We start from the raw sequence: 22,880 nt of genomic DNA on the forward strand, positions 1-22,880 counted from the left end.
ATTTTAGGAGAGAGGGGTAATCATCAACGGAGATCTCGGAAGCCGAGATTCATTGTGTTTTCCCCGAGAAGGATCGCGAAACCAAAACGACATTGAAGATTCTTTGGATATCCGCCTTTCAACCTCTCTAAATTAGGTTAAAGGGCTGGGGTCGCTCAACACAGGCCCAATAGATAAAGCCCACTAAGACGCGGGTGTCAATCAGGCAGTTGGGCCTGGCAAAGGCCCAGGAAGAGAGCTCGGGCTCTAGGAGGACGAAGTCAACCAAAGAGGAGTTCGGGATTTTATGGTGATGATCGAGAGCGAGATCGCAGGAGGAGATTTCGCAGGAGTCTCGTTAAGAATTTAGTTTAAATAACCAGCTTTTGTAAAGTGTTCCATACATGTAATTTTCTAACAATTCAATACACGAAATCAATACAAAAAATCCAATTCGCAGTTCTTCATTGTTCTTGTCGATTTGCACCGAAAGTCTGCCCAAATCCTGTTTCTTAATTTCTCTTTCTCAATTGTTGTTTCTAATTCCAACAAGGGTGAAACTTTACTTTTATATATATAATTTCATCTTACTTTGTATTCTAAATATTCAATATGAAAATAATTAAAAACAATTTTGACATCTCACTCTCTATCGTTGTGCCCAAATTTTAATGCCTCATCAGAGACAAATTTATATGGACTAATACAAACAGACTAACGATGGATCTCATACTTAATTTGATGATGTCTTATTGTCTCACAAATGGACCATTTAAATATATGTAGTCACAATTTGGCGGATATGTTTACATGTTTGTCAAAATGTTTGGAAAAAATTATAACAAAATTATGTTTAGGTAAACAATAATAAAATACGGTGTACAGTATTTTTTGAAGTTATAACTTATAATATGAAATGGGCAATTGTCATGGATACCATCATTTTTAGTTTTTGGGTCAAAAATACCACAAGGCCCAATAATTTCCATTTCTAACATTTCTAATTAAAACGTCTGACGAAAATACCCTCACATTCCTCAAACCCTCGTTCGCGTCTCCTCTCTCTTGAGACGAAAAGACTGATCATCGGACTCTCGTCGCCGGCATATCTCGCCGGCATATATCGCCATCTCGAGTTGCCGTTTCATCGAAATCGACTTCTTCTTCATCTCCTTCTGTCGCCTCATTCCAAAAAGGGTCTGATACGGTGGTTACTGGAGGCTCACCGCTTTATCGACCTATCTCCTCGCTGTATGTCGTCGCTGTTGTTCTTTTTGATCTAACCACCATTATCTCAACATATTTCGATTTGCGGTTCTTTTTGGCTGTGTTTATGTGTGTTTAATTTTGATTTTTTAAAAACCTAAATCAATTAGATGCAAGTTTGATAGGGTTGTGTGATTATGTGTTTGATTTCGTGTAAATCGATAGGGTTAGTGATCAAAGCAATCAAATTTCAAATCAGATTATATTTCTTGACTTTATTTATGTCTAATTTTGATTTTCTTAAACCCTAAATCAATTCGATGGGAAATTAAGTAAGATTCTTGTGGGTTATAATTCAATTCTTGTTGTTTTTTGAGTTTTTGTTGTAGATTATTTCAGTTTTCGGGTCTAAGATTATATTCAACAGTTACCTCACTAGATTAATCTAGATTAATTGTGATCGTTTGTTCCTATTTCACTTTGTTCTTATCTGTTTCCGTTTTGTGTAATAGGCTTCTCCTATATACTTGGGTGGAAGACAAGTATAGATTGAGGAAGGAAGTCCAAATCCAGAGCAAGTAAGTCTTCCTTTGAAGAAATTGTGTGATTTATGTGTGATATTATGTGTTTTGCAGCTTCCGGTAACCCTATTCATCTCATTAGTGATAAAGCAATTGAATTTTAAGTTGGTTTGTTGACAAGTTTACTCACATTCCCTCCATGGTTACTCCATTACTGCTTTCTCATATTTTTCAATCCCTTTAGCATAGTTAGGTTTGGTATACGGTTTCTAATTGCTAGAGTTTCAGTGATTACTGAATGCATATGAATCCGTTTAGTGAAAGCATAATTTAGTCAGATGACTAGTTTTTTAAAAAAAATTCATGAAAGCATCTATATAATTTAGGATCACTTTCCTGATATGATATGTGTTTCATCTTTACAGTCAGATGCTAGTTTTTTTTAAAGTTCATGAAAGCATCTATATAATTTAGGATCACTTTCCTGATATGATATGTGTTTCTTCTCTTTCTTTTATATGTTGCAAGATATGGGTGATTCTTTCCCTATAGATATAAAGCTTCCTGAACTTTGTTTCAACATTGGAGAGGAACCAAGATCAGATGTGAAGATAAACCAGTTTCCAAACTACGATGCTGTCATACAAGTAAAAAGCATCCTCTCAGTTGCGGAGTATGAGAGGATCAAGAATTCGTTCCTGGGACCTATTTTGAAGGTTATCAACAGAGGACTGATGATGTCTGGGAAGATGGTGCACTGTTTTCTGAGCAGGAGTTTAAAGGTATCAAAGGATAATGAACTATGGATGCATTTTGGAGGACAACCAATGAGATTCTCAATAAGAGAATTTCATATGGTCACTAGATTGAAATGCACTGAATGGGGAGCTAATGAAGATCAACGGCAGAATCGCTATGACTGGGCTAACACTGAAGATGCTCACACATATGAAGATCTTTTGGATATTCTACAAGAAACTAATCCAGAGGCATCAGATGAAAGATTCTCTCTTGCGATGGTGATCCTTATCGAATGCAACTTCTTTCAGAGGTGCAAAGGTAACAAGCTTCCTGCAAAAAACCTTAAGAGAGCTCAGCATCTGGATGTCTTGGCTAATTATCCGTGGGGGAAAGATGCTTATAATATTCTAATTAAGTCAGTAAAGAAGAATGTCAAATTAAATCTGATGAAGCATAAATATGACTTACATGGATATCCGTTGGCACTGCACTTGTGGATTCTAGAGTCTGTTCCTATGTTAAAGTCATCTTTCAGCACATTGAGTGTAATTGAGCGACCATCAGCATATCTCTGTGAAAAATACACATGTACAGTTAATCCATCGATTGCTCAAGTGGAGAACATTGAAGCATCAAACCATGTAAGTTATTCTCTTTAATTTAGGACTAAATCGTTTTAAAATATTGAATCGTTTTCAAATATAATCACGATCGTAAGAAGAACTAATATCATTTTCAAATATTGATTGTGTGCAGCTCAAGGTTATCCACATATTACCATCGATACCCGATGATACAGAAGATACAGTCTTCTTGGAAGACACTCCTGATCAAGATTTGAGTACGTTAACAGATGTACTGAACAAGGGATACAAATTGACACTTGAAGACTGGAGAAAAAGAGCATTGGATGTTGGTGCAGTGATGGAAGATATTGCTAGGAATTCTTACCAGTTACGTAACAAGCAGACACTAAAGCCATCCTCTTCTAGAGAGTCACTAATGGAGAAGCTAGATAAACTTTACAACATGGTTACGGATGGGTTCAGAGATATCAATTGCCGGTTATCGAAAATAGAGGAGAGTCTGAGAAATTATAAACCTACCAATACAGACGATCAGGTAAAACATTTTTTTTTTTTTATCAACTTCCAGCTTCCTCTTTATCAACTGGTAACCGTTTTTGTTTTGTGTTGTAGGAGCAACACCAAGATAGTGGAATGTCTCCAGTTGCCAGTTCTCCAATTACCAACCCTACATTCCCCAGTTCTCCAAGCGCTGAACAAAGTACAGATAATGTGACTCAAGTTTCTGCCTCTCAGATTCCTACGGAGGTAAGAATTTTTTTTCTTACTTGTAAATTAAATTTTAGGGAAAGTAGTCTTAATTATGTACTAATGCTTCCTAAAAACAATTTGTATTTGCAGAGTGGTAATGGGATCCGTCCAACTAACAATTCTCCCACTGAACAATATACATCTGAGACTCAGATTCCTAAGGAGGTAAGAATCTGTTTCTTATTTGTTGTTTGAATATTAGGGAAAGTATTCATAATTATGCACTAAAGCTTCCTAAAAAACGAATTATATTTGCAGTGTGGTGATGGGATCCGACCATCTAACACGTCTACCACTGAACAAAAAACAGTGCATGTGGCTCTGACTTCTGAGACTCAGATTACTAAGGAGGTAAGAATTGGTTTGGTATTTGTATTTTGAATGATAGGGAAAGTATTCTTAATCAATGTACTAAAAGCTTCTAATGTTTTTTTCAGCAATCATTGATTGACTGTGCACAGTTGCTGCAAGAAGTTGAAGTTAGGTGTGAGAACAAAGGGAGCAAAGGAATAGTGCGAGCAATTCATGATACAGGAATCAGTGTTTTAATGGACAAATCAAAGAAAGAAGAATTTTTTGGAAAAGAACAAATACTGTTTTTCCATAGAGAGAAAGAAGGTGAACTAAATCAGAAAGAGAAGGAAGGTGAACCAAATCCAGAAGTTTTAACTGTTGAGGTAAATGTAATGATTCTTAGAACTTTTTAAAAATATTATAACACATTATATTGACAAGTGAAATAGTTCATCTCTAGTTCTTTACTCCAAGCGAAAACCAAACAGAGAGGTTCACCCAAACCGAAAAGCTCGATTCAGAAGCTCAGATGACCCAGAAGCTTGATTCAAAAGCTCAGATGACCCAGAAGCTCGATTCAGAAGCTCAGATGACCCAGAAGCTCGATTCAGCTGTTGATGTATGTTTTATTATACAACTTTTTCCTGTTATTAATTTTGTAAGAAAGTCTTCTTAAGCTAAAAAAGGTTCTAAAACGTGTTTTGCTTGTAGGGCGATGAGGAGAACCTTCCTCAGGAAGGTGATGATGAACTGAACCTTCCTCAGGAAGGTGAGAACCTTCCTCAGGAAGGTGATGATGAAAAGAACCTTCCTCAGGAAGGTGATGATGAAGTGAACCTTCCTCAGGAAGGTGAGAATCTAAATGATGGTCTTGATGAAGAAGAAGATCATGTACCAGAAGGAGTGAGCCCAAATGATGGTGATGATGAAAAAGAAGACAAACAGAATCCACAAGATGAAGGACCATCATTTGATCTTAAATGTTTTAGTTCACCTGAGGTATGTCAATTTAATTCAGTTCTTGTTTGTTTTGTATATATCATTGCTGATTTTTGTAAAAAGTACAAAGAGGACATTCATAAACACGTTTCTTTGTTACATCTTGATTTCAGGAAAAAAAAAAGAGAAAGCTGGATAAGAAAGATAAAATTGTTATTCCAAGAAAGAAGCAAAGAGTTGATGGTGATGGTGAGAAGCAAAAAGATGATGGTGAAGGTGAGAAGCATGTTCCAAGGCGAAGCAATCTGCTCACAACTCCATCATTTTCAACCATTACTCCATATAAAGCACCAAGAAACCCTGCCACATCTGTTATTCATCCAATGTTCAACCCTTTCCTGTCTCCATCTTTCAATGATATTAAAGAATTAAATTCTTGGAAGAGCTCAAATATCAGAACAGGGTTAGTGTGACGTTTTAACAATTCTTGTCAACTTTAAAAATTAAGTTTTTATCAAAGTATAAGAGAATATTTTTTTGATAATTCCAGGGTAATAACGGATACAGAACCATTAACCTCACATTGGATACATTTGCTGGGAAGACCAAAGAAGAAATTGCAAGAAACGGTATTGCTCACAAAATTTGTTTCAGTTTCGTTTGTGTTGGGTGGTTTCATGAATCTTATCCTGAATGTCAGATTATTAAATATTATCGTGTCTATTTCTCCTAATATACTAAAAGTCTTTTTCTTTCTTTTTTTAATGTAGCATATTGATGCAGCTTTGGGATTACTTTGGTTGAGAAGAAACAAGGATCCCATTAATTTTCACAACAAGAGACTTCCGAAATCAACCTTTGTGAGGCCAGACTTCTTTTCAAATTTGAAAGCTGGATACTTCAGTTTCAAGGAGGATAATTTTAAATCACAACACGTGTTTCCAAAAGAAGTCACTGATATTGTGAGTGGGAAGTTGCCTTCGGTTTGTCATCCTACTGAGAAGTGGCAGGATCTCGAGGGAGTTTATGGTATTGCCTATAACTCTAAATACAAACAGTACATTGGTATGGAAATAAGCTTCAAGTCCAGGAAGATTACTGTTTTTGATTGTCGAACTCATGAGAGTAAAGGTGACTTGGTGGAAACTCATGTTAAGCCAATTGCAGGTAAGAACTTATTTGATTATGATAATTTGATTATGATGTGAATTTTATGCTTGTGATATATTACTGATAACTATTTGTGTGTATTGCAGAGATGATACCTTATCTCTTACGCACTGAAAGAAACAAAGGAACAGTTGATCTGTCTCCATTTAAAGTCTTATGCCCTAAGAAGTTCTTTCGTCGCATTAAGAGTGAAGCAAACTGTGGATTATTCATCCTCAAAATGGTGGAATACCACTCAATGGGCGTAGAAGAGATGATGAGTAAGCTTCAAGAAGAGGTTTCAGAAGATATTAGAGCCAAGTTATGTTTTGATATATATCATGATATCATTCTTAAGAAGATTGAGATGTTTAGAGGTTTATTTTTTGTTTTCAGATGGTAGACTTTTCTTTGGATTTATAAGTTTACAATGGATTTATTCGAATCATATGTTGTGTGTTTTGGGATTATGATTTAAATGTTAAAATACTTAGTAAATGGTGTGTTTTGTGAAACTTTTCTTATTTTAGATGGTCTTTGTACAAATTAGGGAAAGAATGAAAAGTTATTTAGGAAGGGTTTATAGAAAATCAGGATGACTTTCCTCAAAAAAATAAAAAATAAGGATGACATTCCTTAAATGCGCACCCAGGAGGTTCGAACCCGCGACATCGAGAGTTTACAAGGGGGAGAGTAACCAGTAGGCCAAAGCCTGTTATTCGGTAATTAGTAATAAGCTTTATTATATATGATGAAACACTTAGGATGACATTTAGGAAGGGATTACAAAAAATAAGGATGGAATTCCTTAAATGCACATCCAGGAGATTCAAACCCGCGACATCAAGAGTTTACAAGGGGGAGAGTAACCAGTAGGCCAAAGCCTGTTATTCGGTAATTAGTAATAAGCTTTATTATATATGGTGAAACACTTAGGATGACATTTAGGAAGGGATTACAAAAAATTAGGATGGCATTCCTTAAATGCGCATCCAGGAGGTTCAAACTCGCGACATCAAGAGTTTACAAGGGGGAGAGTAACCAGTAGGCCAAAGCCTGTTATTCAGTAATTAGTAATAAGCTTTATTATATATGGTGAAACACTTAGGATGACATTTAGGAAGGGATTACAAAAAATAAGGATGGCATTCCTTAAATGCGCATCCAGGAGGTTCGAACCCGCGACATCGAGAGTTTACAAGGGGGAGAGTAACCAGTAGGCCAAAACCTGTTATTCGGTAATTAGTAATAAGCTTTATTATATATGATGAAACACTTAGGATGACATTTAGGAAGGAATTACAAAAAATAAGGATGGCATTCCTTAAATGCGCATCCAGGAGGTTTGAACCCGCGACATCGAGAGTTTACAAAGGGGAGAGTAACCAATAGGCCAAAGCCTGTTATTCGGTAATTAGTAATAAGCTTTATTATATATGATGAAATATATAGGCTATTTATTTTAGGAAGACTATTTTGTTATTTAGGATAGCATTCCTTAATAGTGTAGGTATGTAATTTAAGAAATAATGATGCAAAAATGGATTCACAACCTATAAAAACACACAAAAACAAGAATGTGTGTTAAAAAAACTGAAAGCTTTCATAAATAACAACATAAAGGAAAGACAAATTATATCTACTAAAAAACTTAATTATATTTAGCAAGGAGTTTCTGAAATTCAGGATGACCTTCCTTCACAATATAAAAGTATGTTGTCTTAATGTTTCACATAACAGAATGACTACCCAATCAAATGAAAACTATAAATTGAAATTAAAGAATAGAATACTGTAAAGTATGAAACACATCATCCTATTTGTATCATCCTCTACAACACCTACAAAAAAAAAATGAAAAATGTTAAAATACATATCCCAAAAATGTCGCAGATTCAACATATAGCTTTGCTGTATGAAATTTATAACTAACCGATAATCATATGGGAAGTCGGCATGTACTCTTATTGTGTCCTGCTGTGCCACATCTACTGCACTTGTGACTCTGAGACTTTGAACCTGGCACCCCAAATTCTCCAACAGATCGCTTTCTTTTTTTTGGTGGTCTCCCACTGTTTGGCTTACTAAATGGAGGTGCACAAAAGAATTCTTCTATAGAATCAGGGAAAATCCAATCTTTTATATCTCCATTCGGGTGTATGCTTTCAGCATATACTTTAGCCCATGTCTCAGTCAAGTAGCAAACATGAACAAACTTATTTTCATCCCTATTTGAACGCTTCGCAGCAGCAATGGCATGAATGCACGGAATTTTGTCGATGTCAAAAACATAGCAACTGCAATGCATGTTTTTCAAGTGAACAATAAACTTGTTAATGTTGTCCTTCACCTCAAACTCGTCTTCATCAACTTGGAAAACGTCAAGTTTCATTGCATCTAAGAACCTTGATACCAACTTCTTCACTACTTGCGGCGTGACAAGCTTGTCATGTTTAGCAGCCTTTTCACGTCTCTCATGAAACCACGAAGTTAAAGTTAACCTGATTGTCTCAAGGAGAGAAAGAACTGGCAACTCTCTTGGTTCTTTCAACATCGAATTAAATGATTCAGCAATGTTTGTTGTCATAATATTGTAACGATTAGAAGGAGCATAGGAACGAGCCCATTTTCTGAAATCAGCCTTTTGTAAATACTCAGCCAACTTAGGATTTGCATCTTGAATCTGGATTAATATTTTAGCAAACTCTTCACGAGTATAAGCAATGGCTGCAGATTCAACAAGTGGCAAATATGATTGACCCTTGAAACTTACTTTGATGTTGTTTCCAAGGTGGTATTTGCAGATTCCATGATGTGATGCTGGATACAACTCTGTAAGTGCTTTTGCAATGGACGATGCAAGATCAGAGACAAACACCAAATCTGGGGCATCAGGTATGATAGTACGGAGACACCTAAAAAACCAATTCCAAGATTTATCATTTTCTGAATCAACAATAGCAAAGCCTATCGGGTATAGGTGATGATCTCCATCTTGTGTTGTAGCTACTAATAAAGTTCCTTTAAATTTTCCCTTCAAGAAGGTACCATCTACTGCAATCACTCTTCTCAGCAAATCAAAACCTCTTATCGATGGACCGAATGCAATAAACACATATTTGAATTTAGTACCAGAATCCATCTCAAGATAAACAACTGATCCTGGATTTCTTTCCTTAGCCATGAACAACCATTTTGCTATGTTATGGTAACTGTCCTCAGGAGTTCCTCTAACCAAAATCTGAGCTGCCTCTTTTGCTCTCCAAGCTTTTTTGTATTGTATATGAACACCATGATCTAATCTAACTCTCTCAAATATCTGTTTTGGCTTGAGTCCAGCCTTCTTTTCTGCAAAATGACTGCAAATAAAAGAACCAAGGAGTTTTGCAGTGGCTTGCCTATGGTTCGCATTCCTGTACGTTGTATCACAATTGTGTTCTCCCATATACTTAATCACTACAAAGAAATCAGATGACTTGAGCTTCGTTGCACGCATCTTCCAGTTGCAACTAGGGTCGACACAACCCAATATCAATCTTGTTCTGTCTGACCATAAAGATCTGAACTCAAACTTGAACTCAAGTGCAAACAGCCGCATCTTCATCATCAACTCTGCTTTGTTTTTGAAATATTTCCCCTCATGTATATAATCAGTCCCTTGAGTGTGATGTGAAAAACCTCTAGGAATACCATCATAAATACACTTTTTCAGCAGTTGAACAGGTATCAGAATGTGATTCAGAAACTGTGGCGCCACTTCCACTTGGTTCATGAAACTCCTACATATAAAATGTAAACATTAGGGGATATCTGATAAAGACTTTAGGACGACTTTCCTAACATATAGATATCAGACTTGATTTCATCATATCCTTCTTAATGGTGTAAAAAGCACATATGTATTCTATCATTTGTAAGACATTGTTTTTTGAGTAAAAAAATAGAGCCAAGTTTACCTTGGTTAGATAACGAACTGATGCAACAGATATATCACTATTTGAAAACTGAAAACCTTGAATGCATCGGTTGTTCTCTAAAGTAGCTGACAGAGTATTACTTTCAACATTCCCAGAATCAATAGGCAACTACATAAAAAACAGAAAAAAACATCATATATAAGAAAGACATACTAATGCAGTAAGAAAACTACAGTGTATTCACTTACAGTCACACATAAACGATTCAACTCAGGGTCATCTTGAAACTTCCTGAAAAATGTCTGTACTTGACGATCATTTCGCAAATACATTGGTGGAGAATCTTCTACCATCAAATTCATCCTTGAAGAAAGCCTATAGCTAAGTTTGATATCATTCACTAAACAATCAAGTCTAAAATCTTCAATTACCATCTCAGCTAAAACCTTATATGTGATATTCTCATCTACTTCACTAAATGATCCTCCTTTTTTAGAATCAATTGCAAAATCCCATACTCCTCTATGGTTTTGTTTCCACTCCCCACAAACAGAGTATAACTCAATCATAGTCACTAAACAGTTAGAGATCACCTTGCGATTGAGGCTAGATCTCAATATGAATCGAGAGGAACCACTACCAAATTGAAATTACGAATCGAGAGGAACCACTATCAAATTAAGTAGGATCGATTACTAAACTGATATCGGAGCTAGACAAAGTTGACAGATATCGCCGGAAATGATGGAACACAACGACGGAGCTAATCGTTACCGGAAGATCTCGTTGGAGAAGTTGGTGCCATCGTATCTCGTGGAAGAAATAATTTGAGTTTATAAAATCTTAACACAATTTGGGTTTATAAAATGCAAGGATAAAAGAGTCATTATATTTATTAATGAATGGTATTGATGGAAAAATAAGGAATGTGTGGTATTTGAGGAAAAAAAACTATTTAAGTGGCATTTTAGGGCATTTCTCTCTGCAAAATGTTCTTTAGTTTTTGTTAAGTTTTTTTGTAATTTATGTCAAACTTTGAGTCTTTGATCACAATCTTATTATCCATTTTGTCCCATACACGTACGGTTACCAAAGATTGAAACCGGTTATAAGAAAAACCCGGTTAGCCTTACCGACTGTCAAAATCAACGGTGAGGATCAATCTAGTTTTAATCGTACGCTTTAAACTATGAAGCTGTACTGAATTACAGTACATCAGAAAACAACATAATAAAACCCAGTTCTCTTCTTCTACCTTTTGATTTTCGAAAAAAGCAAAACTTTTCTGATTCTCTCGGAATCACTCTTCTTCTTCACTCCCTCTCCCTCTCTCTCTCTCTCTCTCTCTCTCTCTCTCCGCTCACTTGCTCTTGGGGTCAATCATGGTATCAGAGGCGACGACGGCTTCGAACCGACCAACGGTTAAAGTCTCAAATGTTCCTCAAACCATAGTCGCCGACGAACTCCTCCGGTTCCTCGAGCTCCACCTCGGCGAAGACACAGTGTACGCTCTCGAAATCCCAACAACTCGCGAGAATTGGAAGCCACGAGACTTCGCTCGAGTACAATTCAGTACCCTCGAAGTCAAATCTCGAGCCCAGCTTCTCTCTTCACAAAGCAAGCTCCTTTTCAAAACCCATAACCTAAGACTCTCCGAAGCTTACGATGACATCATCCCTCGCCCTGTAGATCCACGGAGAAGGCTAGAAGACGTCGTTTTGACTGTTGGGTTCCCTGAGTCTGGTGAAGAGAGGTTCTGTGCCCTAGAAAAATGGGGAGGCGTGAGGTGTTGGATTCTGGAAGAGAAGAGGAGACTTGAGTTTTGGGTTTGGGAATGTGGTGAATGTTATAAGCTTGAAGTTAGGTTTGAGGATATTGTTGAAACTCTTGGCTGCTGTGTTAATGGTGACGCCTCTGAGATTAATGCGTTTCTTCTCAAGGTAAAAATCGTTTCTTTCCCCCCCTAAATTGCTTATCTAATGTGAGAGTCTGTCTTGAGTTAATTTAGGAGTTCAGGTTCTGTGGATGTATTTAGAAACTTGGTTTCTCATATGCGTTGTGGTCTTATGGAAGTTGTTGTTTGATGTTAGATTACTTACAATGTTGATGCATGATTGGTTCTTTGAATCTTTCTTTGATAGCTTTATGGTTTGATCAACCTGCATGATTGGTCTTATCTTGGTCTCTCTTCTGATTTCTTTTGTTTACCTGTTGTCTTGTTTTCCAGCTGAAATATGGATCGAAGGTTTTTAAAAGAGTGACAGGACCTCACATAGCCACAAAGTTTAAATCTGATCGGTACCGTTTCTGCAAGGAGGATTTTGATTTCATGTGGGTTCGCACAACTGATTTCTCTGGTTCAAAGTCAATCGGTATATCAACTTGCTTTTGTTTGGAGGTAGAGAATGGCTCAAAGATGTTAGACATTTTCTCAAGCTTGCCTTACTACAGAGAAGACACGTTGAGTCTAACCACTGTGGATGGGAAAGTGTTTGCCTCTGCATGTCAAATTGTTCCCCTCTTGAATGCTGCCAATCTTGGGTTAGAGTTTCCATATGAGATCCTTTACCAACTCAATTCGCTTGTTCACAATCAGAAAATCAGTATTTTTGCTGCGTCAAATATGGAACTGATTAACATCCTTCGTGGTTTGAGCTTGGAAACCGCATTGGTGATCCTCAAGAAACTTCACCAGCAAAGCTCTATATGTTATGACCCTGTCTCCTTTGTCAAGACTCAGATGCAATCCCCGGTTAAGAAGATGAAGCATTCCCCTGCATCAGCTATTACAAGATTGACCGAGCAGAATATCATGAGTTGTCAGAGAGCCTACGTTACACCCTCAAAGATTTATCTGTTGGGTCCAGAGCTTGAGAAAGCTAACTATGTTGTGAAGAACTTTGCAGAGCATGTCTCAGATTTCATGAGAATTACTTTTGTGGAAGAAGATTGGAGCAAGATTCCAGCAAATGCTTTTTCTGTGAACTCCAAGGAAGGCTATTTTGTGAAGCCCTTTAGAACCAACATTTATAACAGGGTGTTGTCAATCCTTGGAGAAGGGATCACTGTTGGGCCTAAGAGGTTTGAGTTCTTGGCTTTTTCAGCCAGCCAACTGCGAGGAAACTCAGTATGGATGTTTGCGTCTAACGAGAAAGTTAAAGCAGAAGATATAAGAGAATGGATGGGTTGTTTCCGTAAAATCCGAAGCATATCAAAATGTGCTGCTCGGATGGGTCAGTTGTTCAGTGCTTCACGGCAGACAGTTACTGTCCGTGCACAAGATGTGGAGCAGATTCCTGACATTGAAGTGACTACTGATGGTGCTGATTACTGCTTCTCGGATGGCATAGGGAAAATTTCATTGGCATTTGCTAAGCAAGTTGCTCAGAAGTGTGGACTGGATTATGTCCCTTCTGCATTTCAAATTCGATACGGTGGCTACAAAGGTGTGATCGCCGTTGACCGCAGTTCCTTCAGAAAGATGTCTCTGCGTGATAGTATGCTAAAGTTTGACTCGAACAACAGGATGCTTAACGTAACCAGGTGGACAGAGTCGATGCCTTGCTTCTTAAACCGAGAGATCATTTGCCTTTTGTCGACTCTTGGAATTGAAGATGAAGTGTTTGAGGCGATGCAAGCTATGCATTTATCTATGCTAGGGAATATGCTTGAAGACCGCAATGCAGCACTTAATGTGCTGCAGAAATTGAGCGGAGAAAATTCCAAGAATCTGCTAGTTAAGATGCTGCTACAAGGATATGCACCGAGTTCAGAACCGTACCTCTCAATGATGCTTCGTGTACACCACGAGAGCCAACTTTCTGAACTAAAGAGTAGGTGCAGGATACTTGTACCGAAAGGACGGATCTTGATCGGTTGCATGGATGAAATGGGTATCCTGGATTATGGCCAAGTGTATGTTCGTGTAACCCTGACTGAAGCGGAACTGAAATCTCGTGAACAGAGCTACTTCCACAAGATTAATGAGGAAACATCTGTGGTGATTGGGAAAGTGGTCGTTACGAAAAACCCATGTCTTCACCCTGGAGATATCAGAGTACTTGACGCTATATATGAGGTCAGTTTCGAAGAAAAGGGATTTGTCGACTGCATCATCTTTCCTCAGAAGGGAGAAAGGTATATGATAAATCAATCCTAAAAAGCTATGCACCAACAACATAGAAGTCATATAGATTCTAAGACTCCTTGGTTTTTGTTGACTCTAACAGGCCACATCCAAATGAATGTTCTGGTGGTGATCTCGACGGAGACCAGTTTTTTGTTAGTTGGGATGAGAAGCTTATACCAAACCAAATGGACCCTCCAATGGACTACGCTGCAAGCAGACCTCGTCTAATGGATCATGACGTTACCCTAGAGGTTAGTTTCTTGGAAAGGCTATGATGTTGTGAAAAGTTTCCTAAAGGTTCCTTAGCTGATTCTCTTTCTTTCACTTTGCTTTGTTAGGAAATACACAATTTTTTTGTGGATTATATGATAAGCGACGCGCTTGGGATGATCTCAACTGCACATTTGGTTCATGCAGACCGTGACCCAGAAAAAGCCAGGAGCCAGAAGTGTCTAGAGCTAGCACATCTTCACTCTAGGGCTGTTGATTTTGCCAAAACTGGAGCTCCGGCTGAGATGCCTTATGCCTTAAAGCCTAGAGAGTTCCCTGATTTCTTGGAACGGTTCGAGAAACCAACATACATCTCTGAGTCTGTGTTTGGGAAACTTTACCGTGCTGTGAAAAGCTCGTTAGCACAGAGAAAGCCAGAAGCTGAGAGCGAGGACACGATAGCTTATGATTCGACACTTGAAGAAGCTGGCTTTGAGAGCTTTATAGAGACAGCCAAAGCCCATAGAGACATGTATGCTGAGAAACTGACCTCGTTGATGATATACTACGGAGCTGTTAACGAAGAAGAGATCCTCACAGGCATTTTGAAAACCAAGGAAATGTATCTGGCTAGGGATAACCGGAGGTATGGTGATATGAAGGATAGAATCACGTTGTCTGTGAAGGATTTGCAGAGAGAGGCCATGGGATGGTTCGACAAAAGCTGCGTGGAGAAACAAGAGAAGAAGAAGCTAGCTTCGGCTTGGTACTACGTAACATACAGCCCGAGCCAGGTCGATGAGAAGTTGAGATTCTTGAGTTTTCCGTGGATCGTTGGTGACATTTTGCTAGAGATCAAGGCTGAAAATGCACAGAGACAGAGCGTTGAAGACCAAACAAGTGGACTTGTATCCATTTGATTACCCTATCCCTATCTATCTATCACTCGTTGCTGTTAGTATAATTAATTGCTAGATTACGACAATTGAGACCATAACAGAACGTCGCTTGTATATGCGTCACTCAAAATTAACTTGATTAGCAAAGACTAATGACTAATTATATTATGTGCCATTTTGTTATTTCGAATGTACAAGTAATAGTACAAATCTCCCACACACTCTTTCACCTTCATACAAAAGTAGATAGAAGGTGCTTTGTTAAATAGAACAGAGCAGCCAATGAAATAAAAGTCAAGTACTGAGCTTAAGCTTAACCTCTCAAAGGCTCAAGCTTCTAAGCTATTTGTCATCAACACCAGTTCACAGAAACAGAGAAAGAACGATATGGAGAGGAAGAAGATAAAACAGAGCAAATAAGAGGAGCTCACACAAGCGAAGCGATACATCCGGTTAGGATCTCTCGATCCACATTCAAACACTATGAAAAAGAAAGTGGGTTATTACAAGATGATACAAGTGAACATCTAAAACTCTTCCTTAGCTTAAGACTTACTAGCTCTCTATGTCTCATCTATTGCTACTAAAGAAACTATCTAAAGCTTATTACGTTACAGTTTCTCTCACCTCTTGAGATCTTATCTTCAAATAAAACCCTAATGAAGAGAGAGAGGAGCCGTTTGGTGACGTTGCTTGAACCTGAATAAAACATCTTGTAAAGAAGAGAGTTTGTGAAGAAGATTCCTACAATACTGTCTTTGGTAACTTTGTTCTTGTTTACGTACCTGATTAAGACTTGTGTGTTCTGTTGCTCCCTTAATATTGATTGCGGTTGGACAAACAAACCCAACTTCTTTGTCAGCAGACACAAGTAGACAAAATATCCTTTCCATGCCAGCTGCAACTTCTTTGTCGTCCAAGAAGCATCCAAGTTCTTATCTTGACAAGGTTTTCTTAATCACACATTTTTATTTATTTACAATAATTCACTTACTTGACTTGGGCTACGAAGACGAAGACCCTGAATACGAAGACCCTGACGACTTGGTCAACGTCTCCTTTCCCTATTTATTCTTCTTACCAATTTACAAAAACTCTCAAACTCTCTGCTTCATTCCACTTCTTCCCTCCGTCTCAGATTCTTTTGTTTCTTTCTTCTTGAACCCTTAAACAAAATGGCTTCGGCCAACGAAAAAGATGATATTCCCATGCTTCCAATTTCAGACTCATCATCTCGTACCAGAGCTCGTAGCGTTTCCATCTCAACCCCTACTTCCTCCTTTGACAACTCAACTGTGGTTTTAGGCTACACGGGTCCTCTTCGAACTCATCAGAGACATCTTCCTTTAGTTCAAGTAAGTGGTCCTCGTATACGGTATACCTCTTCTCGCAACCCTGAACCTCTCTTTCTTCCTCATCCTTCTACTACTTCTTCTGGTGTCTATACTCAGGTTGAGAGATATCCTTCTGACGTTCTCGAACATAAAAACTCCTCAGACAATGAAAAAGTTTTGAAACACGCGAAATTAGGAATGTGCAATGACCCTTACTGTACCATTTGCCCTTATAATTACAACCATAAGGCAGCTCAAGTTCCACATGCCAGAGTTTCTCCCGATGTTGATTCCACGGTGAGGTTTTGATTTTTTGTTTACTTCACATTAACAAAAAAATAGCATCAGGCTCAAGTAATGTTTACTAAAACAGAGTCTTTTTTGTTTTCTTGCTAGCTGTGTGATGGTGCTAAAGCTTGGGCTAGGCGATTTGCTTCCTCTGTTAATGTAATCGTGAATCCTCATAACAAACATGTTAAAAGATGGAGCAAATTTTTTGCCGTTTCATGCTTGTTAGCCATATTTATAGATCCTCTCTTCTTCTTCCTTGTAAAAGTCCACGAGGTATGTTTTTGCCTTGAGAGATATCTCTCTCTCTCTCTTATCTTTTGCTTCTCCTATGTTGTTATCTTTCCTTTTTGACCATATCTACGTACCTTTTCTTACTGTAGAAACACAAATGCATTATGATTGACTGGCCGATGACAGACGTATTTGTAGTTGTTAGAAGTTTAACAGATTTTGTATTTTTTATAAACATTCTACTTCAGGTATATTTCGTTTGCTTACATTTCTCCATGCTCTCACTTCTTCCATTTTCATCTCCATAAACTAATAAACACTATAGAATAATTAAAAAATTTATGTCCCAAATTGGACAAGTGTAAAAATTAGCAAAATTTGATAAAATAATAAGATAATAATTTTTTTTCAAATTTCTATGTAAATATATGGTCCCATTAATATCGTAAATTAATAATCATATAAAACTTACATATATATATATATATATTTGTATATTATGTATAATTTTTTAAAAATTGAATTTTTTTCTTGGAGTTCATCTCTATAAAACAATTGTTATGTTGTATATTCAAACTATCATTTTATAAAATATGACAATTGATAGTTTTATAGGCTATCAAAATATAATAATTTACGATTATTATTCATAAATTTGAAGTTTGTATGTTATATGTATAACTGAATTTATCTATAATATTTTTTAATTTAATATTTTTCTCCATTAAAATTTCAATTCCAAAATCATCCAAAAGTTTAATCTTATTTTTGTAAAATTGGCTCAATTCATAATTTTCAAAACTTTTAACAATTAAAAAATATATCTATAAGATAATACATATAAATTAATATTATTATAAATTATTAAAATTTCATGATCCCAACATTATTAATCTATAGAGGTTTTACTGTATTGCAGTTCCGAATGGCCTATGTAGCTCCTGAGTCTCGTGTGGTTGGTTTTGGCAAGTTAGTGAGTGATCCTCTTAAAATAGCCCTTCATTATGTCCGAGGGAAGTTTTTCCTTGATTTGTTCATACTGATGCCAGTTCCGCAGGTATCATTATGAATGTTACCGGTTTAAAGTAATGGTTATTATTTGAAGATTGCTCATTTACACCTCCCTATTTCTTCCTTTGTTTACAGATAATGATATTATGTATAATACCAAAATACTTGGTGAGCTCAATCAACAATAACCATGTGAAATTCCTTTTACGAGCTGCAGCTCTTTTCCAATACATTCCAAAGTTATGTAGACTTCTACCATTTCTTGCTGGACAATCACCAACCGGATTCATATTTGAGTCAACTTGGGCTACTTTTTTCATTAATCTTCTCACCTTCATGCTTGCTGGACATTTTGTTGGCTCTTGCTGGTATCTTTTGGGTCTGCAGGTATATATATATAAGTCAGATTGTTTTATAAGATTCTCTTTGAAAATTATATCTATCAAGTGAAATAAAGATTGATACCAAAAAACGGTGAAATAAAGATTTGTTCTCGTTGTTTTGCTCTTTGCAGAGCGTTAAGAGATGCATGCATGGTCAAATTAGGAATCTTCGTTGGGTTGATGAACCTAAAATTTTTATCGATTGTGCTCATAGAAGTAATGCATCGAGGTTACAACTAGCTCTCTGGAAAGAAAGTCCTGGTTTTGATGCTTGTTTCCAAGAAGATGGTTTTCCTTATGGAATCTATTTAAAAGTAGCCAATCTTACCTATCATTCTAGTATCTTCACAAGATACACTTACTCTCTCTTCTGGGGTTTTCAGGTAATTAGAATTATTATTTTTTTGGAGTAGCAAAACAAAAACAAGAAATATCAATTAGTAGTACTTTACATTGATTGACATATTTGGAACTCTTCACTAATGCCATATTTTAATTACTAATCATTCTCAAAGCAAATCAGCACTCTTGCTGGTAACCAAGTCCCAACCTACTATCTACCGGAGGTCCTCTTTACTATGGGTATCATCGGATTAGGACTATTGCTTTTCGCACTTCTTATTGGTAACATTCAAAATTTTCTTCAAGCTCTTGGTAAAAGGTAGACAATTAAATATTCCTTATCTACGTCACTATACATAAGTTGATATTTCAAGACATAATTGCATGGTTGGTCTTCTAAGTACTCTGGTGATTTTGATTTGTCCATCTAAGGAATTTGGAAATGACACTAAGACAGCGTGATGTGGAGCAATGGATGAGCCATAGACGGTTGCCAGATGGTATAAGAAAGTATGTGGACTATATCCCTTTTATATTGATCAGTTTATGTAGTGTCACTAGCTATAAAACTAAGTGAATAGAGTTTGTTTTCAACATTTTCAGGAGGGTGCGAGAAGCTGAGCAGTTCAACTGGGCTGCTACTAGAGGCGTTAACGAAGAATTGCTCTTTGAGAATATGCCTGATGACCTTCAAACAGATATAAGACGACACCTCTTCCAATTTCTCGAGAAGGTAAACATCAGACCCCAATTCTGTACGTAGTGTTTCAATGAGCTAGCTACTTGTACAATCTAACTGTATATATAGAGACTGCTGCTAAAACCAAAGTAATACATAGTTATGATATCACATACTAACCAAGCTAAAAGGGGCCGAAGTAGATTTATTAAAATGTTAATGGGGTTTGCAGGTGAAAATATTTTCTTCACTGGATGAATCAATCATAGATGCTATCCATGAGAGGCTGAAACTGAGGACATACATAAAGGATAGCAAAGTGTTACGAAAAAAAGGTCCAGTTAAGAAAATGGTATTCATAGTGAGGGGTGAGATGCAGAGCATCAATGAGGAGGACCGTTCTGTTCTGACATTATCGGAAGGCGACGTTTGTGGTGAAGAACTCCTCACCTTGTGCACCAAACGCTCCGGTACATATATCCCCTAATTTTGAACCTATTATATGTTCATAAATCTCAAAGATTTGGATTATAAACTTAAAGAATCATAAAAATTCAGATGACGACACTTAATATGTTTTGATGCATACCTTCAGGTGGGACGACAATAAAGATGCCACCAAAGGGATTGGTAATTAGCAACAGAGATGTTACGTGTATCACAAACGTGGAGGCGTTTTGGCTGAGTGTAGCAGATATTGAAGATCTTGCGAGCTTGTTCTCGAGATTCCCAAGGAGCCATAGAGTCCAAAGAGCCACGAGGAACGATTCTCCCTATTGGAGGCTACGTCAGATTCAAGTGGCTAGGAGAAACCGAAGGAAACAGCTTCAGAGAGGATACACTGCTTAGTCTAGCTAGTTACAGCCGTTGGATTTTTGTATAATAAAATAAGATGCTTCACTTGAATTCAAAAATTATTTTTCGTAAAAATGTGAATTAATGTCGTAAACCATCTCCAATGGCTAAAATGTGAACTAATGTAAGACCATGCATCTCCAATTGTCAAATGTGGTATATGGCAGGGAGAAAGTACAGGCAAGTCTCAGATGGCTTTAGAGAAGATTGTGGAAGGGCGTCTCCGTAAACATTTTGAAGAAGTTGCTCTAATGGAGCAAAAGTTTATTGTGAATGATGCTATAACATTAAGGTATGTAGATTTAGCTTATAACACCAAGTTTTGCCGCATGATTATCTCTGCATTGCTTGTCATCGCTTGTTTAATGGAACTTTTGAGTTCCTATTCCACAGACACTGGTGGATAATTTGTCCAAGGAGGGTTCACCTGTGATTGTTGTATTGTAAGAGTGATTCATGTAGGTATGACATAATGAAAAAAGGAGAAATGTCATCTTTCACAAGAAAAATAAAGATCCAGCCAGAGTCAGAGAGAGGTTTATAAAGCATATCAAATTAAGAAGTCCAAAGGCTAATAAAGTTTGGAGACTCGGAAAAGCTTGGTAGCTCAAATTACTCATGTTCCTTGGATGGCTTGGAGATCCTCTTACGTTTACCACCCGGTATAGTTTCTTCCATTATTTTTGGGGCTGTGAAAGTAAACTCTTCAAGCGGTGTATCCTTGAAATCTGGATTTGCATCGATGAAGGCTGCAAGTTCATTGAGAGTCCTCATCTTCTTCCCTGTTGGAGTGACGTAGAACACATCCACTCTCGAGTTGTCCTTCCTCAAAACTATCTCCCTTTCGAACCCTGTTGGTGTCTTTGCCACGCCAGGCTTGTCCACGACCCATATTCTAGTGGAGTCATATTCTAGCTCTGCATCATCAAGACATGACACACCTTCAATCGTATTGCACACAAACTCTTCTTCTTTTACTCTCATTCTAATCTCCTCAAAAACTTCCCGAGTATATATTTTTCTCCATTTGAAGCACCATCCACACTGTACAGCAAACGTATCTATCAACCCCTCACGAGTACCAGATCTTGTCTGCACAAGAAATTTTGAATCTCAGTCAAAAAGGGCATTTGTGAAACTAATCCAACATTAATGTTGATTACATATAATTAACTTAATCAATCAGCCAAGATCTGGCACATCCAAAAAAAAAGTTTTGTACCTATTAAGTCTACATCAAATGATTCACTAATAAGGTCTTAATCCACCTACCCAAGTATATAGTTCACAAGATTTTTATATTCGAAACGGAATTACTTGAAACCACATTAGACGAGGAACATAGTTTTAGAACACTGAAATCCACAAATGGTGACAGATAAAAAAAACCACAGAGTAATGTGTAGTAGAGTAGTGTAGTTTTTTTACCTTGGTAGTGGTTGATTGATTGGGTCTTCCCTGCTCGTCGTCCATCCTCACTTCTTTAGTTTTTTCGATAAAGCATATAGATATGAGATTGAAGGTGGCTTGATGATGGATGATAATAGCCAGCCACACACTTGCTTTAGGTTTTTCTTTTGTTTAACAGTAACAGGTTGTATCGTTAGAGTGTGACAGACCACTCTACGCTTAACACGTTCGTTAGCCGCAAATGGGCTGAAAATAGTATAAACCATATAATAAATGGGCTGAAAACTGTATAAACGATATAATAAATGGGCTGAAAACAGTATACACGATATAATAAATGGGCTGAAAACAGTATAAACGGTATAATAAATGGACCTTGGCTCATGCCAATGATATTTATTAGAGAATTTAGCACTTAGACATACTTTTACAAAATCTAATTGCACATACACAACTTTTTTTGTAATGACCCAAACACTTTCTAGGTAAATGCAGAGTTTTTTGGTTCTTACATGAATACATTGTTTTTTTGGTTGTAGTGGTCACTTGGACAGACAAACGATCAAACGATGGATCTCATATTAAGTTTGATAATGTCTCACTTAAAAACTATTTCCAAACAGAGTTTATTTACTTCTAATTTAGTTTTTTTTTTCTCTATGGGCGACGACTTCATTGTAACAAAAGCAATGTTTAAAAGGCCGTTAAACAAAATGTCTTCTGAGTACTAAAATATTTTAAAAAATCATTTAGTCTCACAGATGTATGGTTCAACTAAACATATTGACCATATAAATCTATGTTGTCACTATTTGGTTTGGTGGATATACTTAGATGTTTATTAAAATGTTTGTTAAAAATTAAAACAATATTACTTTTAGGTAAATAATGATAAATAAAGTTTATTTGTTCAAGTATAAAGACACAAAATCGGTTAGCCTTACCGACTGTCATGATCAATGTAGTTTTAATACTCCTTCTGTTTCAAAATATAAAATGTTTTAAGTAAAATTAGATTAAGAA

The 22,880-nt window shown here is 36.9% G+C and overlaps 5 protein-coding genes and 1 long non-coding RNA gene across 8 annotated transcripts; 3 read left to right on the forward strand and 3 right to left on the reverse strand.

Moving 5' to 3' along the window:
- The first annotated feature begins 1,015 nt into the window (after window positions 1-1,015).
- LOC104749281 (uncharacterized) lies at window positions 1,016-6,681 on the forward strand. The gene is made up of 14 exons (XM_087482869.1): window positions 1,016-1,230; window positions 1,698-1,763; window positions 2,235-3,088; window positions 3,204-3,569; window positions 3,647-3,781; window positions 3,875-3,949; window positions 4,043-4,135; window positions 4,222-4,461; window positions 4,539-4,697; window positions 4,790-5,077; window positions 5,191-5,480; window positions 5,568-5,646; window positions 5,788-6,184; window positions 6,274-6,681. Exons 3-14 carry the CDS (start codon window positions 2,237-2,239, stop codon window positions 6,567-6,569), a joined length of 3,270 nt encoding a protein of 1,089 aa, XP_087338995.1. The 5' UTR covers window positions 1,016-1,230; window positions 1,698-1,763; window positions 2,235-2,236; the 3' UTR covers window positions 6,570-6,681.
- Window positions 6,682-8,105: 1,424 nt separating this feature from the next.
- Window positions 8,106-9,939, reverse strand: LOC104749272 (uncharacterized). The gene has a single exon (XM_010470867.2). It carries the CDS (start codon window positions 9,936-9,938, stop codon window positions 8,106-8,108), a length of 1,833 nt encoding a protein of 610 aa, XP_010469169.2. The 5' UTR covers window position 9,939.
- Window positions 9,940-11,282: 1,343 nt separating this feature from the next.
- On the forward strand, window positions 11,283-15,496 carry LOC147948565 (RNA-dependent RNA polymerase 2-like). The gene is made up of 4 exons (XM_087482883.1): window positions 11,283-12,023; window positions 12,311-14,220; window positions 14,313-14,463; window positions 14,551-15,496. Exons 1-4 carry the CDS (start codon window positions 11,466-11,468, stop codon window positions 15,340-15,342), a joined length of 3,411 nt encoding a protein of 1,136 aa, XP_087339009.1. The 5' UTR covers window positions 11,283-11,465; the 3' UTR covers window positions 15,343-15,496.
- LOC109128206 (uncharacterized) lies at window positions 15,438-16,086 on the reverse strand. Its single transcript, XR_002034747.2, has 2 exons — window positions 15,949-16,086; window positions 15,438-15,802 (listed from the first exon to the last, which is right to left on the reverse strand). It is a non-coding gene; the product is annotated as an uncharacterized LOC109128206 (long non-coding RNA).
- Window positions 16,087-20,522, forward strand: LOC104719237 (putative cyclic nucleotide-gated ion channel 20, chloroplastic). 3 transcript variants are annotated; one of them, XM_087482887.1, is made up of 12 exons: window positions 16,087-16,676; window positions 16,773-16,952; window positions 17,052-17,219; window positions 17,327-17,425; window positions 18,097-18,234; window positions 18,324-18,575; window positions 18,703-18,954; window positions 19,087-19,232; window positions 19,346-19,423; window positions 19,517-19,646; window positions 19,825-20,062; window positions 20,188-20,522. In XM_087482887.1, the coding sequence occupies exons 1-12, from the start codon at window positions 16,497-16,499 to the stop codon at window positions 20,439-20,441; spliced, it is 2,115 nt and encodes a 704-aa protein (XP_087339013.1). In that variant the 5' UTR covers window positions 16,087-16,496; the 3' UTR covers window positions 20,442-20,522. The 3 variants fall into 3 exon arrangements, with proteins under 3 accessions (XP_087339013.1, XP_087339016.1, XP_087339012.1); XM_087482890.1 differs by lacking the exon at window positions 17,327-17,425; XM_087482886.1 differs by having other exon boundaries at window positions 16,398-16,952.
- A 398-nt stretch (window positions 20,523-20,920) lies between these two features.
- On the reverse strand, window positions 20,921-22,052 carry LOC104719227 (methyl-CpG-binding domain-containing protein 1). The gene is made up of 2 exons (XM_010437094.2): window positions 21,876-22,052; window positions 20,921-21,539 (listed from the first exon to the last, which is right to left on the reverse strand). The coding sequence occupies exons 1-2, from the start codon at window positions 21,918-21,920 to the stop codon at window positions 21,060-21,062; spliced, it is 525 nt and encodes a 174-aa protein (XP_010435396.1). The 5' UTR covers window positions 21,921-22,052; the 3' UTR covers window positions 20,921-21,059.
- Between the last annotated feature and the right edge of the window lie 828 nt (window positions 22,053-22,880).

This window comes from Camelina sativa, chromosome 2 (assembly GCF_030686135.1).
Source record: "Camelina sativa cultivar CO46 ecotype springtype chromosome 2, ASM3068613v1".
Lineage (NCBI taxonomy): Eukaryota > Viridiplantae > Streptophyta > Magnoliopsida > Brassicales > Brassicaceae > Camelina > Camelina sativa.